Source organism: Bombina bombina, chromosome 11 (genome assembly GCF_027579735.1).
Source record: "Bombina bombina isolate aBomBom1 chromosome 11, aBomBom1.pri, whole genome shotgun sequence".
NCBI classification, from domain to species: Eukaryota; Metazoa; Chordata; class Amphibia; order Anura; family Bombinatoridae; genus Bombina; species Bombina bombina.
The window spans coordinates 92533196-92553180 of NC_069509.1; the positions used below are offsets into that span (position 1 = coordinate 92533196).

Genomic DNA, 19985 nt, shown 5'->3' on the forward strand with positions numbered 1-19985 from the left:
AAGGGACACAAGGCACTGCTCATTTTAACAACTTTGAAGGAGGAAGGCTGAGTAGACCTCACCGGGGATCGAACTAGCAACCCTCAGTTTGCTACAGTACAGAGTAGCCACAGAGCATTAGAATGCTGATCTAGCTGTCCAGCAAGCCACAAGCTCCCGACACAAGGGGAACAGTGAGGACCAGTCACCCGAACAGAGCAACAGCAAGTATCCATATCACCTCAGATTCTAAGTCAGAGGACAGTAAAACATGGGTTTGGATGCCACCTGGATGGCAATACCTGAACCATATCAGTAGAAAACCACTAGGACCTCTTCTATCCCAAGAAGGAGATGCAGAGCATTCCCAACACCGGGGAAGAACCCCTAAACAGAGCCCAAAAAGACCTCACTGTTTAATGTCCCAAAAAAGGAACAACCAAACTCCCGAAAGGGAATCCAAGTCCCCCGAAGGAGACCTAATTCACAAGGAGAAACGGACAAAGTCCAAGAAGGTCTCAATGAAGAAGAGAACCACTAAAGGAACAAGTCCAAAAAGGACAATTCCCAGGGCCTTCTAAGGCAATACCACCCCAACAGGCAGGAAAAGAGGAGCTAAAACATCTAACCTTCCCACCACGTGGGAAGGAATACTCTAGGTTCCGAAGGTATCGGAAGCAACAGAGAGTGATGCAGCAAAATTCACTGACCCAGTCACCAGAGAGACAGCTATTTAAGGACTGAAACAATCCCGAGAGCTGCACGGATACGCAAGTCCTCTTGAGAATACTTAGCTGAAACTTTTAAAACAAGTAATGAGAAACATAAATACTATTGAGAGTACTCGGCACCCCAACCTGACCAGCAAAGACCATGTGTCTGGAGAAGCCGCGAGACAGAAGATCTGAACCCAAGCAGGACCAGCCTGCAACCAGGGTCATAACTGCAAACTGGCTAAATCTGCCCTCAGAGAGGGAGGAAGAAAAACAGACAAACATGGGACTAACGTGTCCCGAAAAACTTCCGTAGAAGCAAAACAGTGAGTATGGATCCCAGAGAAAGTTCCCGCAGGAAACAGTATGAAAAGGAAAAATAAAATTCATCCTAACTGGATAAAATAAAATGACAGGCAACCCAAGGGTTAACGCCAAAGAAGAACAGAAAGATCCGCAGGACCAGCCTAACGAAAACCCTGTTCTTCCAACAAAACTGGGAAGGATCTCGATAACAAGACTTAAAGGAGATTACGTCATCCCCCATGTCTAACGAGGTGAGCCATTTGAAGGAGGAGACTGATGATTCCCATAACCGAGAAGGATAGGGTCCCCAGCTCAAAAACGTGTCTGAGTAGAACACGAAGGCGAGCCAGCCTGTAATGAAAGGCACAACACTCAGGAACAGTTACACCCACAGGGAACTGCACATGCCCTCCTGTGGCCGAGAGACCTGGGGAAATCGGGCATGAGCACAATCGCAAATAAACATCTGGACTTTGTAGACGAGCAAGCGCCAACAGTATGTAAAAGCAAAAACGTACCACAACCTCTGGGGGGGAACAATCCACCCTCCAAAGAGGAAAAACATAACCTGGGTTACCCGCATGTGTAGTAGTAGTAGGGAGCGGTAGGGAACTCGCCTCCCGGAGGACAGGGCCCCCCTAGGCGGATGGCTCAGCAGTCCCTTGAATCCCCGAGCCCAAAGAACAAGGTGCTCTAGGACGGCCTAAAGAACATAACTGACTGACCTGAGTCAATGGGGCCAATTCGCATTCATCACAGGATGAAGAATCTGAATCAGAAAGTTGAACAACCTCAACATCAGTATCCTCCATAACTGGATAAAGGATACCCCAAAAAAAGGACTATATATATAAAACAATTTAAACGGCACCTGACACCCACAATGGCTGGGGCACTCACCACCTCTTATGAACCAGACACCAGCGGACTAGAATTCTCCGTCGCCACACAGTCAGGAATGCGGAAATGGGACACCAGAACAAGGTGAACCGTACAGTCCAAAAAAAAGCACGCCCAACCGTAAGGTTGCGTCACTTCAAAAGGCAGTTATGTTCCAAAAAGCCACGAGCCTAGTTAACACTACACATACGCAGATTGCATCACATAACAAACATGATTAGAAGAACAGAAAGATCCGCAGGACCAGCCTAACGAAAACCCTGTTCTTCCAACAAAACTGGGAAGGATCTCGATAACAAGACTTAAAGGAGATTACGTCATCCCCCATGTCTAACGAGGTGAGCCATTTGAAGGAGGAGACTGATGATTCCCATAACCGAGAAGGATAGGGTCCCCAGCTCAAAAACGTGTCTGAGTAGAACACGAAGGCGAGCCAGCCTGTAATGAAAGGCACAACACTCAGGAACAGTTACACCCACAGGGAACTGCACATGCCCTCCTGTGGCCGAGAGACCTGGGGAAATTGGGCATGAGCACAATCGCAAATAACATCTGGACTTTGTAGACGAGCAAGCGCCAACAGTATGTAAAAGCAAAAACGTACCACAACCTCTGGGGGGGAACAATCCACCCTCCAAAGAGGAAAAACATAACCGGGGTTACCCGCATGTGTAGTAGTAGTAGGGAGCGGTAGGGAACTCGCCTCCCGGAGGACAGGGCCCCCCTAGGCGGATGGCTCAGCAGTCCCTTGAATCCCCGAGCCCAAAGAACAAGGTGCTCTAGGACGGCCTAAAGAACATAACTGACTGACCTGAGTCAATGGGGCCAATTCGCATTCATCACAGGATGAAGAATCTGAATCAGAAAGTTGAACAACCTCAACATCAGTATCCTCCATAACTGGATAAAGGATACCCCAAAAAAAGGACTATATATATAAAGCAATTTAAACGGCACCTGACACCCACAATGGCTGGGGCACTCACCACTTCTTATGAACCAGACACCAGCTGACTAGAATTCTCTGTCGCCACACAGTCAGGAATGCGGAAATGGGACACCAGAACAAGGTGAACCGTACAGTCCAAAAAAAAGCACGCCCAACCGTAAGGTTGTGTCACTTCAAAAGGCAGCTATGTTCCAAAAAGCCACGAGCCTAGTTAACACTACACATACGCAGATTGCATCACATAACAAACATGATTAACCCCCCCCCCCCGTTCAATAATCCCCCTCAGGAGATATTAACCCTTGATTCCAAGATACTAAAGGAGTCCCACTGAGACCCTGTATTTTTCATGTGAGTTTGAAGGAAAAAATGAGTTACAGTACAATCATGAAGAAGTAAATTGAAACAATCTTACCGGAATCTACACCGTGGAATAGGAACACAGCCCTTCAAGTGTGACGGATAGTAGCCTCACCTCCGCTATGGACTTGAGAGAAGAAAGCAGGCAGCGAAGCGAAGTTCGACAAAGCCGATTGCTTGTGGAGTTGCTAGAATGAGTCGGGATGGTTTCGCAGAAAGACTCTTCCTGCATCTCCGGACTCTAACTTTCATCCAAGCCCTCACTAAGAGACTGACAGGATTACTTAAAACTCCCGTCCCATGTCGAAGAGTACTACCCTCCATAAGAGACGAAAACAAACTTCTGACACTTCTCTGCCAACCTCCTGGGACGAAAGGCAAAGAATGACTGGGGGATGAGGGAAGTGGGAGGAGTATTTAAGCCTTTGGCTGGGGTGTCTTTGCCTCCCTGGTGGCCAGGTTCTTATTTCCCAAAAGTAATGAATGCAGCTGTGGACTCTCTATTTATGAAGAAAAATAATAGGACCAAACAGCATAGTAAAAAACATAGTAACATAGTAGATGAGGTTGAAAGAAGACAGAAGTCCATCGAGTTCAACCTATACAGATCCTACTTAATTTACAAAATAGAAGCTGCCACTTGAACTTACACTGATACAATTAGAAAGACGTCTCATTTAACAGAAACAATGATATACCATAATTCTGTTTCTTGCCAGAAATGTATCTAAACTATTTTTAAATGTATCTAAGGTATTGGCATTCACTACCTCTTTAGGCAAAGAGTTCCACAATTTGATTGCTCTTACAGTGAAGAAACGTTTACGTTGCTGGAGATTAGATCTCCTTTCATTTAGCCTTAAATTGTGACCTCTTGTCACAAACAATTGCCTTGGAATTAACAGAGCTTCAGCCAACTCTGTGGTTGGCCTTTGAATATATTTGCATAAAGTCCAATGCATTCAGATAAGAGGCAACTTTCAAGGGCTTAGAAATTAGCATATGAGTCTACCTAGGTTTAGCTTTCAACTAAGAATACCAAGAGAACAAAGCTAATTTGATGCTAAAAGTAAATTGGAAAGTTGTTTAAAATTACACGCCCTATCAGTATCATGAACATATCATTTGGATTTTACTGTCCCTTTAAGGGCAGTTTACTAATTTATGCACTAAGCATTTTCTTTTGGTGTTTTTACATGAGCATATGGAATACCTGACCCTGCAACATACAACCGCACAGTGGCCTAGATGTAAAAAAAAATTGTTGTTGAAACGGCAACATCACAACTCAAAAATAGTGGAATGCACAAAGATTTGGAGCACAAGTTACAAGATCAGTAGCACTACCTTCACCATTAATGTAGCTACATGTATCTCGAAACCATTAACTTTCTGAAGCATAGGACTAATTCCACTTTACAAGATATTGGCATCACAAAAACACTGCCAAAACATTACTTAACAAATGAGTTAATCCTTTTCTGCCATCAGGACAGTGTAGACAATTTCGTCCAGACTGGAAAGGGTTAAAGAAAAATCTCTCTCTATAAAACAGTTCACTCTAATTTAGCGCTCCACTTGTAGTCTAGCCCAAGGTGTTTACTGTCCCTTTAACAAAACCCATTTTACAAACCCGTTTACTAAGTGTAACAGTTATAATTATTGCTTTTTCCTGTTGCCAGTGGTTCTCGCTTGATGTGCGCGATATCCTCTATTAAAGGGACATGAAACCCAAAATGTTTCTTTCATGATTCAGATAGAGAATACAATTTTAAACAACTTTACAATTTACTTCTATTATTTATTTTGCTTCCTTCTCTTGTTATACTTTGCTGAAAGGTTTTGTCTAGGTAAGCTCAGGAGCAGCAGAGAACCTAGGTTCTCATTGCTGATTGGTGGCTGCATATATATACTGTCATTGGCTCACCCATTTGTTCAGTTAGAAACCAGTCGTGCATTGCTGCTCCTTCAAAAATGATACCAAGAGAATGAAACTAATTAGATAATAGAAGTAAATTAGAAAATTGTTTAAAGTTGTGTTTTCTATCTGAATCATGAAAGAAAATGTTTGGGTTTCATGTCCCTTTAAGGCACGGAACTTAAAGGGATATGAAACCCATGAATCCATGATATTCTTTATTGCAGAGATACCTAGGTAGGTGTCTGGAGCACTAAATGGTAGGAAATACTGCATCTAGTGCTCTTGCTAATGGATAACATTCTTCCAAAACTGCTGCCAAATAGTGCTCCAGAAATGGGCCGGCTCTTAAGCTTACTACATTTCTGCTTTCAAAAAAAAGATACCAAGAGAAAAATGAAAAATTGATAATAGAAGTTAGAAAGTTGTTTATAATCGCATACTCTGTCTGAATCATCAAAGAAAATGTTTGGGTTTCTTATCCCTTTAAAGGGACAGTCAAGTCCAAAAGAAACTTTTATGATTCAGATAGGGCATGTAATTTTAAACAACTTTCCATTTTACTTTTATCACCAATTCTGCTTTGTTCTCTTGGTATTCTTAGTTGAAAGCTAAACCTAGGTAGGCTCATATGCTAATTTCTTAGACCTTGAAGGCCGCCTCTTATGTGACTGCATTTGACAGTTTTTCACAGCTAGAGGGAGTTAGTTCATGTGTGTCATATAGATAACATTGAGCTCACGCACGTGGAGTTACCTAGGAGTCAGCACTGATTGGCTAAAATGCAAGTCTGTTAAAAGAACTGAAATAAGGAGGCTGTCAGAAGATGCTTAGATACAAGGTAATTACAGAGGTAAAAAGTGTATTATTATAACTGTGTTGGTTATGCAAACTAGGTAATGGGTAATAAAGGGATGATCTATCCTTTAAACTACAGAAATTTTGGTGTTGACTGTCCCTTTAACTATAAGCATTAATGATGAAATACAAGAACATTTTGAGAATCACTTCTCAAAAATGAGTGCCCCTTGCAGCATAAGAGGGATCCACTAATCTAGCCCAGTGAGTGCTTGGGTCAATGAACAAACTCTTTTACATTTGTCTCTAATCGGCAACAGGAAAAGAAACCAAAACTTGAATTCCACAAGATTTTTTAAGAGGTGTATCCCTGAGTTGCATTTAACTTTCAAAAACCCTTTAATGAACGCTAATAAAATGAGAGTATTACAAATATTTTTAAACGTTTCTTTCTTAATGCAATTTTGTCCTTTTTAGTGCCAATAAAATGTTATACTTCTTGGAATTTTTAGATGGAAAAAAGATTTTATTATGTTTTTAGATATTCAAATGATCACATTTAACTTTTTTAAAATACTGTAATTGTTCTGCGGTAGACTTCTCTCATTCCTTTGCTCACCGTAAGGGACAGTCAAGTCCAAAATAATAAAGTTTCATGATTCAAATAGGGCATGTCATTTTAAACAACTTTCCAATTTACTTTTAGCACCAGTTTTGCTTTGTTCTCTTGGTATTCTTAGTCGAAAGATAAACCTAGGTAGACTCATATGCTAATTTCTTAGACCTTGAAGGCCACCTCTAATCTGAATGCATTTTGACAGTTTTTCACCACTAGAGGGAGTTAGTTCATGCGTTTCATATAGATAACATTGAGCTCACGCACGTGAAGTTACTAAGGAGTCAGCACTGATTGGCTAAAATGCAAGTCTGTCAAAAGAAATGAAATAAGGGGGCAGTTTGCAGAGGCTTAAAGGACCAGTCAACACAGTAGATTTGCATAATCAAAAAATGCAAGATAACAAGACAATGAAATAGTAGTTAGTCTGAACTTCAAATGAGTAGTAGATTTTTTTTCTGACAATTTTAAAAGTTATGTCTTTTTCCATTCCCCCTGTACTATGTGACAGCCATCAGCCAATCACAAATGCATACACGTACCATGTGACATCCATTAGCCAATCACAAATGCATAAATGTACCATGTGACAGCCATCAGCCATTCACAAATGCATACACACTTATTCTTGCACATGCTCAGTAGGAGCTGGTGACTCAAAAAGTTTAAATATAAAAAGACTGTGCACATTTTGTTAATGGAAGTAAATTGGAAAGTTGCTTAAAATGGCTGCTCTATCTGAATAATGAAAATTTAATTTTGATTGAGTGTCCCTTTAAATACAAGGTTATTACAGAGGTGAAACGTGTACAGTGTTGGTTATGCAAAACTAGGGAATGGGTAATAAAGGGATTATCTATCTTTTTAAACAAAACAAATTCTGGTGTTGACTGTCCCTTTAAAATTTGCTTTACCAGCTTGTTCATATATAGCAGTGCATTAATAAATTCACAAATTAACATTACACCCAACGGTATCTGTCTTTAATTAGGATACTCTAGGGTTCTGATTTATGTGAGTAATAAACTTACCGTGTATTCTGCACTTGTCAGAAAAAGTTCCATTCCAAGAAGAATAAAAAGTTCCATTCCAAGAAGAATAAAAAGTTCCATTCCAAGGAGAAAAGAAAAAGCGGGGAAAAAATGTTTTTACATAAGTTACAAAGTGGATGGTAAAGAACAAAATAAGCAGGCAAAAATATTATAAGTAAAATACAGGTAATGTGTGTGTTTGATGGCAAAACAGAGAATGCATTAAAATAAAATAATCCAAAATAAAATGTCATTATCCATTTAAAGATTATAAGCTATATGGTCTTCCTATGAATATAAAAAGATTTAGAAAGATAATAGATAATACAGACAGACAAATAGATAGATAATATATTAGTAGATAGATGATAGATAGAAAATATATACATGAATAGACAGACAGACAGATAGATATATAGATAGATAATATATAAGAAGATAGATCGATATAAATATAGCTGGATAATATATAGGTAGATAGATACATAAATAGATACAGTGGCATATTTAGGTTTTGTGCTGCCCTAGGCACTCGAAATTCTGCTGCCCCCCCCCCCAAAGGTTTTAGGCCTTTTATTCCCCTTAATATCGTTTGGGTCAGTGTGTAAAATGTGTTGTTTTATTTTTCATAACAATTCCAAAGAAAATGGGCTAGAAAAACACTTGCATCTCATACCATTTTCTCCCTGAGAGAAGGGAGAGAAAAGAAGGGAAGGGGAGAAAAGGGAGGGAAAGTAAAGAAAGAAGGGAGGGAGAGAGAAGAGAAAGTGGGGAGGGAGAGGAGAAAAGGGGGAGGGGAAGAAGGGACGGAAAGAAAGGAGTGAAAGAAGGGAGCAAGGGAGGGAGTTGAGAGAAAGAAGGGAGGGAGGGAAAGAAGGGAAAGAAAGAAGGGAGGGAGTTGAGGGAGGAAGTGAGTTGAGGGAGGGAGGAAGAAATGGAAAGAAAGGAGGGCATGAGGGAGGAAGAAAGGGAAATAAGGGAGGGAGAAAGGGAAATAAGGGAGGGAGGAAGGGAGGGAGTGAGTTGAGGGAGGGAGTTGAGGGAGTAAGGGAGGGAGAAAGGGATAGAAGGGAGAGAGGAAGGGAAGGAAAGAAGAATACACTTTGAAACAATCACTGCCCTTCACATGCAACAACATACAGTAATTACCATCATTTAAGTAATGAAACTTTTTAAGTGTCCGTTTACTATTTACTCCATGGGTTCATGAATGCAGAGAGAGCTAGCTATTAGTAGCTAACATACATTAGCGCTGAAGGTTTATGATTAGACATCACATGAATGCAGAGAGAGCTAGCTATTAGTAGCTAACATACATTAGCGCTGAGAGTTTATGATTAGACATCACATGAATGCAGAGAGAGCTAGCTATTAGTAGCTAACATACATTAGCGCTGAGAGTTTATGATTAGACATCTAGCTATTAGTAGCTAACATACATTAGCGCTGAGAGTTTATGATTAGACATCGCATGAATGCAGAGACAGCTAGCTATTAGTACTAACATACATTAGCGCTGAGAGTTTATGATTAGACATCACATGAATGCAGAGACAGCTAGCTATTAGTAGCTAACATACATTAGCGCTGAGAGTTTATGATTAGACATCGCATGAATGCAGAGACAGCTAGCTATTAGTACTAACATACATTAGTGCTGAGAGTTTATGATTAGACATCACATGAATGCAGAGACAGCTAGCTATTAGTAGCTAAAATACATTAGCGCTGAGAGTTTATGATTAGACATCACATGAATGCAGAGAGAGCTAGCTACTAGTAGCTAACATACATTAGCGCTGAGAGTTTATGATTAGACATCACATGAATGCAGAGACAGCTAGCTATTAGTAGCTAACATACATTAGCGCTGAGAGTTTATGATTAGACATCACATGAATGCAGAGACAGCTAGCTATTAGTAGCTAACATACATTAGCGCTGAGAGTTTATGATTAGACATTGCATGAATGCAGAGACAGCTAGCTATTAGTACTAACATACATTAGCGCTGAGAGTTTATGATTAGACATCACATGAATGCAGAGAGAGCTAGCTATTAGTAGCTAACATACATTAGCGCTGAGAGTTTATGATTAGACATCACATTAATGCAGAGAGAGCTAGCTATTAGTAGCTAACATACATTAGCGCTGAGAGTTTATGATTAGACATCACATGAATGCAGAGAAAGCTATCTATTAGTAACTAACATACATTAGCGCTGAGAGTTTATGATTAGACATCACATGAATGCAGAGAGAGCTAGCTATTAGTAGCTAACATACATTAGCGCTGAAGGTTTATGATTAGACATCACATGAATGCAGAGAGAGCTAGCTATTAGTAGCTAACATACATTAGCGCTGAGAGTTTATGATTAGACATCACATGAATGCAGAGACAGCTAGCTATTAGTAGCTAACATACATTAGCGCTGAGAGTTTATGATTAGACATCACATGAATGCAGAGAGAGCTAGCTATTAGTAGCTAACATACATTAGCGCTGAGAGTTTATGATTAGACATCACATGAATGCAGAGAGAGCTAGCTATTAGTAGCTAACATACATTAGCGCTGAGAGTTTATGATTAGACATCACATGAATGCAGAGACAGCTAGCTATTAGTAGCTAACATACATTAGCGCTGAGAGTTTATGATTAGACATCGCATGAATGCAGAGACAGCTAGCTATTAGTACTAACATACATTAGCGCTGAGAGTTTATGATTAGACATCACATGAATGCAGAGAGAGCTAGCTATTAGTAGCTAACATACATTAGCGCTGAGAGTTTATGATTAGACATCGCATGAATGCAGAGAAAGCTAGCTATTAGTACTAACATACATTAGCGCTGAGAGTTTATGATTAGACATCACATGAATGCAGAGAGAGCTAGCTATTAGTAGCTAACATACATTAGCGCTGAGAGTTTATGATTAGACATCACATGAATGCAGAGAAAGCTATCTATTAGTAACTAACATACATTAGCGCTGAAAGTTTATGATTAGACATCACATGAATGCAGAGAGAGCTAGCTATTAGTAGCTAACATACATTAGCGCTGAAGGTTTATGATTAGACATCACATGAATGCAGAGAGAGCTAGCTATTAGTAGCTAACATACATTAGCGCTGAGAGTTTATGATTAGACATCACATGAATGCAGAGAGAGCTAGCTATTAGTAGCTAACATACATTAGCGCTGAGAGTTTATGATTAGACATCACATGAATGCAGAGAAAGCTATCTATTTGTAACTAACATACATTAGCGCTGAGAGTTTATGATTAGACATCACATGAATGCAGAGAGAGCTAGCTATTAGTAGCTAACATACATTAGCGCTGAAGGTTTTTGATTAGACATCACATGAATGCAGAGAGAGCTAGCTATTAGTAGCTAACATACATTAGCGCTGAGAGTTTATGATTAGACATCACATGAATGCAGAGAGAGCTAGCTATTAGTAGCTAACATACATTAGCGCTGAGAGTTTGATTAGACATCACATGAATGCAGAGAAAGCTATCTATTAGTAACTAACATACATTAGCTCTGAGAGTTTATGATTAGACATCACATGAATGCAGAGAGAGCTAGCAATTAGTAGCTAACATACATTAGCGCTGAGAGTTTATGATTAGACATCACATGAATGCAGAGACAGCTAGCTATTAGTAGCTAACATACATTAGCGCTGAGAGTTTATGATTAGACATCGCATGAATGCAGAGACAGCTAGCTATTAGTACTAACATACATTAGCGCTGAGAGTTTATGATTAGACATCACATGAATGCAGAGACAGCTAGCTATTAGTAGCTAACATACATTAGCGCTGAGAGTTTATGATTAGACATCGCATGAATGCAGAGACAGCTAGCTATTAGTACTAACATACATTAGTGCTGAGAGTTTATGATTAGACATCACATGAATGCAGAGACAGCTAGCTATTAGTAGCTAACATACATTAGCGCTGAGAGTTTATGATTAGACATCACATGAATGCAGAGAGAGCTAGCTACTAGTAGCTAACATACATTAGCGCTGAGAGTTTATGATTAGACATCACATGAATGCAGAGAGAGCTAGCTATTAGTAGCTAACATACATTAGCGCTGAGAGTTTATGATTAGACATCACATGAATGCAGAGACAGCTAGCTATTAGTAGCTAACATACATTAGCGCTGAGAGTTTATGATTAGACATTGCATGAATGCAGAGACAGCTAGCTATTAGTACTAACATACATTAGCGCTGAGAGTTTATGATTAGACATCACATGAATGCAGAGACAGCTAGCTATTAGTAGCTAACATACATTAGCGCTGAGAGTTTATGATTAGACATCGCATGAATGCAGAGACAGCTAGCTATTAGTACTAACATACATTAGTGCTGAGAGTTTATGATTAGACATCACATGAATGCAGAGACAGCTAGCTATTAGTAGCTAACATACATTAGCGCTGAGAGTTTATGATTAGACATCACATGAATGCAGAGAGAGCTAGCTACTAGTAGCTAACATACATTAGCGCTGAGAGTTTATGATTAGACATCACATGAATGCAGAGAGAGCTAGCTATTAGTAGCTAACATACATTAGCGCTGAGAGTTTATGATTAGACATCACATGAATGCAGAGACAGCTAGCTATTAGTAGCTAACATACATTAGCGCTGAGAGTTTATGATTAGACATTGCATGAATGCAGAGACAGCTAGCTATTAGTACTAACATACATTAGCGCTGAGAGTTTATGATTAGACATCACATGAATGCAGAGAGAGCTAGCTATTATTAGCTAACATACATTAGCGCTGAGAGTTTATGATTAGACATCACATGAATGCAGAGAGAGCTAGCTATTAGTAGCTAACATACATTAGCGCTGAGAGTTTATGATTAGACATCGCATGAATGCAGAGACAGCTAGCTATTAGTACTAACATACATTAGCGCTGAGAGTTTATGATTAGACATCACATGAATGCAGAGAGAGCTAGCTATTAGTAGCTAACATACATTAGAGCTGAGAGTTTATGATTAGACATCGCATGAATGCAGAGAAAGCTAGCTATTAGTACTAACATACATTAGCGCTGAGAGTTTATGATTAGACATCACATGAATGCAGAGAGAGCTAGCTATTAGTAGCTAACATACATTAGCGCTGAGAGTTTATGATTAGACATCACATGAATGCAGAGAGAGCTAGCTATTAGTAGCTAACATACATTAGCGCTGAAGGTTTATGATTAGACATCACATGAATGCAGAGAGAGCTAGCTATTAGTAGCTAACATACATTAGCGCTGAGAGTTTATGATTAGACATCATATGAATGCAGAGACAGCTAGCTATTAGTAGCTAACATACATTAGCGCTGAGAGTTTATGATTAGACATCACATGAATGCAGAGAGAGCTAGCTATTAGTAGCTAACATACATTAGCGCTGAGAGTTTATGATTAGACATCACATGAATGCAGAGAGAGCTAGCTATTAGTAGCTAACATACATTAGCGCTGAGAGTTTATGATTAGACATCACATGAATGCAGAGACAGCTAGCTATTAGTAGCTAACATACATTAGCGCTGAGAGTTTATGATTAGACATTGCATGAATGCAGAGACAGCTAGCTATTAGTACTAACATACATTAGCGCTGAGAGTTTATGATTAGACATCACATGAATGCAGAGAGAGCTAGCTATTAGTAGCTAACATACATTAGCGCTGAGAGTTTATGATTAGACATTGCATGAATGCAGAGAAAGCTAGCTATTAGTACTAACATACATTAGCGCTGAGAGTTTATGATTAGACATCACATGAATGCAGAGAGAGCTAGCTATTAGTAGCTAACATACATTAGCGCTGAGAGTTTATGATTAGACATCACATGAATGCAGAGAGAGCTAGCTATTAGTAGCTAACATACATTAGCGCTGAGAGTTTATGATTAGACATCACATGAATGCAGAGAAAGCTATCTATTAGTAACTAACATACATTAGCGCTGAGAGTTTATGATTAGACATCACATGAATGCAGAGAGAGCTAGCTATTAGTAGCTAACATATATTAGCGCTGAAGGTTTTTGATTAGACATCACATGAATGCAGAGAGAGCTAGCTATTAGTAGCTAACATACATTAGCGCTGAGAGTTTATGATTAGACATCACATGAATGCAGAGAGAGCTAGCTATTAGTAGCTAACATACATTAGCGCTGAGAGTTTGATTAGACATCACATGAATGCAGAGAAAGCTATCTATTAGTAACTAACATACATTAGCGCTGAGAGTTTATGATTAGACATCACATGAATGCAGAGAGAGCTAGCAATTAGTAGCTAACATACATTAGCGCTGAGAGTTTATGATTAGACATCACATGAATGCAGAGACAGCTAGCTATTAGTAGCTAACATACATTAGCGCTGAGAGTTTATGATTAGACATCGCATGAATGCAGAGACAGCTAGCTATTAGTACTAACATACATTAGCGCTGAGAGTTTATGATTAGACATCACATGAATGCAGAGACAGCTAGCTATTAGTAGCTAACATACATTAGCGCTGAGAGTTTATGATTAGACATCGCATGAATGCAGAGACAGCTAGCTATTAGTAGCTAACATACATTAGCGCTGAGAGTTTATGATTAGACATCACATGAATGCAGAGAGAGCTAGCTACTAGTAGCTAACATACATTAGCGCTGAGAGTTTATGATTAGACATCACATGAATGCAGAGAGAGCTAGCTATTAGTAGCTAACATACATTAGCGCTGAGAGTTTATGATTAGACATCACATGAATGCAGAGATAGCTAGCTATTTGTAGCTAACATACATTAGCGCTGAGAGTTTATGATTAGACATTGCATGAATGCAGAGACAGCTAGCTATTAGTACTAACATACATTAGCGCTGAGAGTTTATGATTAGACATCACATGAATGCAGAGAGAGCTAGCTATTAGTAGCTAACATACATTAGCGCTGAGAGTTTATGATTAGACATCACATGAATGCAGAGAGAGCTAGCTATTAGTAGCTAACATACATTAGCGCTGAGAGTTTATGATTAGACATCACATGAATGCAGAGAAAGCTATCTATTAGTAACTAACATACATTAGCGCTGAGAGTTTATGATTAGACATCACATGAATGCAGAGAGAGCTAGCTATTAGTAGCTAACATACATTAGCGCTGAAGGTTTATGATTAGACATCACATGAATGCAGAGAGAGCTAGCTATTAGTAGCTAACATACATTAGCGCTGAGAGTTTATGATTAGACATCACATGAATGCAGAGACAGCTAGCTATTAGTAGCTAACATACATTAGCGCTGAGAGTTTATGATTAGACATCACATGAATGCAGAGAGAGCTAGCTATTAGTAACTAACATACATTAGCGCTGAGAGTTTATGATTAGACATCACATGAATGCAGAGAGAGCTAGCTATTAGTAGCTAACATACATTAGCGCTGAGAGTTTATGATTAGACATCACATGAATGCAGAGACAGCTAGCTATTAGTAGCTAACATACATTAGCGCTGAGAGTTTATGATTAGACATCGCATGTATGCAGAGACAGCTAGCTATTAGTACTAACATACATTAGCGCTGAGAGTTTATGATTAGACATCACATGAATGCAGAGAGAGCTAGCTATTAGTAGCTAACATACATTAGCGCTGAGAGTTTATGATTAGACATCGCATGAATGCAGAGAAAGATAGCTATTAGTACTAACATACATTAGCGCTGAGAGTTTATGATTAGACATCACATGAATGCAGAGAGAGCTAGCTATTAGTAGCTAACATACATTAGCGCTGAGAGTTTATGATTAGACATCACATGAATGCAGAGAAAGCTATCTATTAGTAACTAACATACATTAGCGCTGAGAGTTTATGATTAGACATCACATGAATGCAGAGAGAGCTAGCTATTAGTAGCTAACATACATTAGCGCTGAAGGTTTATGATTAGACATCACATGAATGCAGAGAGAGCTAGCTATTAGTAGCTAACATACATTAGCGCTGAGAGTTTATGATTAGACATCACATGAATGCAGAGACAGCTAGCTATTAGTAGCTAACATACATTAGCGCTGAGAGTTTATGATTAGACATCACATGAATGCAGAGAGAGCTAGCTATTAGTAGCTAACATACATTAGCGCTGAGAGTTTATGATTAGACATCACATGAATGCAGAGAGAGCTAGCTATTAGTAGCTAACATACATTAGCGCTGAGAGTTTATGATTAGACATCACATGAATGCAGAGACAGCTAGCTATTAGTAGCTAACATACATTAGCGCTGAGAGTTTATGATTAGACATCGCATGAATGCAGAGACAGCTAGCTATTAGTACTAACATACATTAGCGCTGAGAGTTTATGATTAGACATCACATGAATGCAGAGAGAGCTAGCTATTAGTAGCTAACATACATTAGCGCTGAGAGTTTATGATTAGACATCGCATGAATGCAGAGAAAGCTAGCTATTAGTACTAACATACATTAGCGCTGAGAGTTTATGATTAGACATCACATGAATGCAGAGAGAGCTAGCTATTAGTAGCTAACATACATTAGCGCTGAGAGTTTATGATTAGACATCACATGAATGCAGAGAGAGCTAGCTATTAGTAGCTAACATACATTAGCGCTGAGAGTTTATGATTAGACATCACATGAATGCAGAGAAAGCTATCTATTAGTAACTAACATACATTAGCGCTGAGAGTTTATGATTAGACATCACATGAATGCAGAGAGAGCTAGCTATTAGTAGCTAACATACATTAGCGCTGAAGGTTTTTGATTAGACATCACATGAATGCAGAGAGAGCTAGCTATTAGTAGCTAACATACATTAGCGCTGAGTTTATGATTAGACATCACATGAATGCAGAGAGAGCTAGCTATTAGTAGCTAACATACATTAGCGCTGAGAGTTTGATTAGACATCACATGAATGCAGAGAAAGCTATCTATTAGTAACTAACATACATTAGCGCTGAGAGTTTATGATTAGACATCACATGAATGCAGAGAGAGCTAGCAATTAGTAGCTAACATACATTAGCGCTGAGAGTTTATGATTAGACATCACATGAATGCAGAGAATGCTATCTATTAGTAACTAACATACATTAGCGCTGAGAGTTTATGATTAGACATCACATGAATGCAGAGACAGCTAGCTATTAGTAGCTAACATACATTAGCGCTGAGAGTTTATGATTAGACATCACAAGCTGATCTAAGCAGTACACAGACGCATCCAGTCTGTTAGTTACTAAGACCTGCAATAAGCACTGCGCTCGCAGACCCACCACAGCTGACAAGGGGAGGCATCATATCGGTACAAGGTCTTCTCCTCCAGCATCACCTTGTAAGCATATCCCCGGGCAAGTTTCTCACCAAGAACGCTTCCACTGCAAAAATGCCGGCGTATCTAAATGAAGCAATGGTTTAAAGGAGCATTGCCTGTGAAGAGCAACCTTAATCAGCGCACGTGCCTTGTCTTCTCTGTAAAAGCCTGAACTTTATCGCTCACTGCACTGTGTGCTGGCTTTTAGAGATAGGATAGGACAGATGTGCTGCCCCTCCCAAACCTGCTGACCTAGGCACCGGCCTTGTTGGCCTAGGCCATAATACGCCTATTGATAGATACATACATACACACATACAGAGATAGGCAGACAGGCAGACAGATTGATACATAGACAGACAGAAAGATAGATAATTCCGGTATATATATATATATATATATATATATATATATATATATATATATATATATATATATATATATATATATATGTAGATGTAGATAGATAGATAGATAGTGTATATATACAGTATATATATGTAAATGAATAGACAGGCAGACAGATAGATAAATAAATATATAAGTAGATCGATATATTTACAGTGGGGCAAAAAAAGTATTTAGTCAGCCACCAATTGTGCAAGTTCTCCCACTTAAAGGTACAGTCAACACCAGAATTGCGGTTTAGCCAATCAGTGCTCAGTCCTAGGTCACTTTACGTGCATGAGCTCAATGTTATCTATATGAAACATGTGAACTAATGCCCTCTAGTGGTCAAAATGTATTCAGATTAGAGGCAGTCTTCAAGGTCTAAGAAATTAGCATATGAACCTCCTAGTTTTAGCTTTCAACTAAGAATACCAAGAGAACAAAGCAAAATTGGTGATAAAAGTAAATTGGGAAGTTGTTTAAAATTGCATTTCCTATTTAAAACATGAAAGTTTTTTTTGGACTTGACTGTCCCTTTAAGAAGATGAGAGAGGCCTGTAATTTTCATCATAGATATACCTCAACTATCAGAGACAAAATGTGGAAACAAATCCAGACAATCACATTGTCTTATTTGGAAAGAATTGATTTGCATATTATGGTGGAAAATAAGTATTTGGTCACCTACAAACAAGCAAGATTTCTTGCTCTCACAGACCTGTATCTTCTTCTTTAAGAGGCTCCTCTGTCCTCCACTCATTACCTGTATTAATGGCACCTGTTTGAACTTGTTATCAGTATAAAAGACACCTGTCCACAACCTCAAACAGTCACACTCCAAACTCCACTATGGTGAAGACCAAAGAGCTGTCGAAGGACACCAGAAACAAAATTGTAGACCTGCACCAGGCTGGGAAGATTGAATCTGCAATAGGCAAGCAGCTTGGTGTGAAGAAATCAACTGTGGGAGCAATAATTAGAAAATGGAAGGCATACAAGACCACTGATAATCTCCCTCGATCTGGGGCTCCACGCAAGATCTCACCCCGTGGGGTCAAAATGATCACAAGAACGGTGAGCAAACATCCCAGAACCACACAGGGGGACCTAGTGAATGACCTGCAGAGAGCTGGGACCAATGTAACAAAGGCTACCATCAGTAACACACTACGCCGCCAGGGACTCAGATTCTGCAGTGCCAGACGTGTCTCCCTGCTTAAGCCAGTACATGTCCGGGCCCGTCTGAAGTATGCTAGAGAGCATTTGGATGATCCAGAAGCGGATTGGGAGAGTGTCATATGGTCAGATGAAACCAAAGTAGAACTGTTTGGTAGAAACACAACTCGTCGTGTTTGGAGGAGAGAGAATGCGGAGTTGCAACCAAAGAACACCATACCTACTGTGAAGCATGGGGGTGGCAACATCATGCTTTGGGGCTGTTTCTCTGCAAAGGGAACAGGACGACTGATCCGTGTACATGAAAGAATGAATGGGGCCATGTATCGCGAGATTTTGAGTGCAAACCTCCTTCCATCAGCAAGGGCATTGAAGATGAAACGTGGCTGGGTCTTTCAGCATGACAATGATCCCAAACACACCACCCGGGCAACGAAGGAGTGGCTTCGTAAGAAGCATTTCAAGGTCCTGGAGTGGCCTAGCCAGTCTCCAGATCTCAACCCTATAGAAAACCTTTGGAGGGAGTTGAAAGTCTGTGTTGCCCAGTGACAGCCCCAAAACATCACTGCTCTAGAGGAGATCTGCATGCAGGAATGGGCCAACATACCAGCAACAGTGTGTGACAACCTTGTGAAGACTTACAGAAAACGTTTGACCTCTGTCATTGCCAACAAAGGATATATAACAAAGTATTGAGATGAACTTTTGATATTGACCAAATACTTATTCTCCACCATAATTTGAAAATTAATTCTTTCCAAATCAGATAATGCGATTGTCTGGATTTGTTTCCACATTTTGTCTCTCATAGTTGAGGTATAATTATGATGAAAATTGCAGGCCTCTCTCATCTTCATAAGTGGGAGAACTTGCACAATTGGTGGCTGACTAAATACTTTTTTGCCCCACTGTAATATATATATATATATATATATATATGGATAATATAAGTAGATAGATAGATGATAGATAATATATACATGAATAGACAGATAGATAATACATAAGTAGGTATATATATATATATATATATATATATATATATAATATATAAGTAGATAGATACATAAATACCGGTAGATAGAGAGACAGACAGATAGATAAAAATGGTTGGCTGAACTGAAGTTTGGCTAAACAGAACCTGCACATTTTTTACAAGATGTTATTTATATTACAACTTGTGTACATTACACACTGTTTTACACACTTTATAAAATAGACAATTAGCTCAATATTGATAAAGACTTTCCTGTTTTCAATTAACCAATATTCACATTTGGTACTAGTGATATGCAGCACATTACTGTGATAAAGTACATGTAACTGGGCTAATCATTTTAATTCAATAAAGAAATAAAAATACTATATAAATTAATATGCAGTTTAAGTATATGTAAAAAAAAAAA

General features: G+C 39.2%; 1 protein-coding gene across 1 annotated transcript in view; it reads right to left on the reverse strand.

Moving 5' to 3' along the window:
• LOC128641573 (cytoplasmic phosphatidylinositol transfer protein 1) overlaps nucleotides 1-19985 on the reverse strand; it is a 333217-nt gene that overhangs the window by 51402 nt on the left and 261830 nt on the right. Inside the window, exon 4 of the mRNA XM_053694112.1 lies at nucleotides 7571-7578. Coding sequence (XP_053550087.1) covers nucleotides 7571-7578 — 8 coding nt within the window. The remainder of the gene's footprint in view (nucleotides 1-7570; nucleotides 7579-19985) is intronic.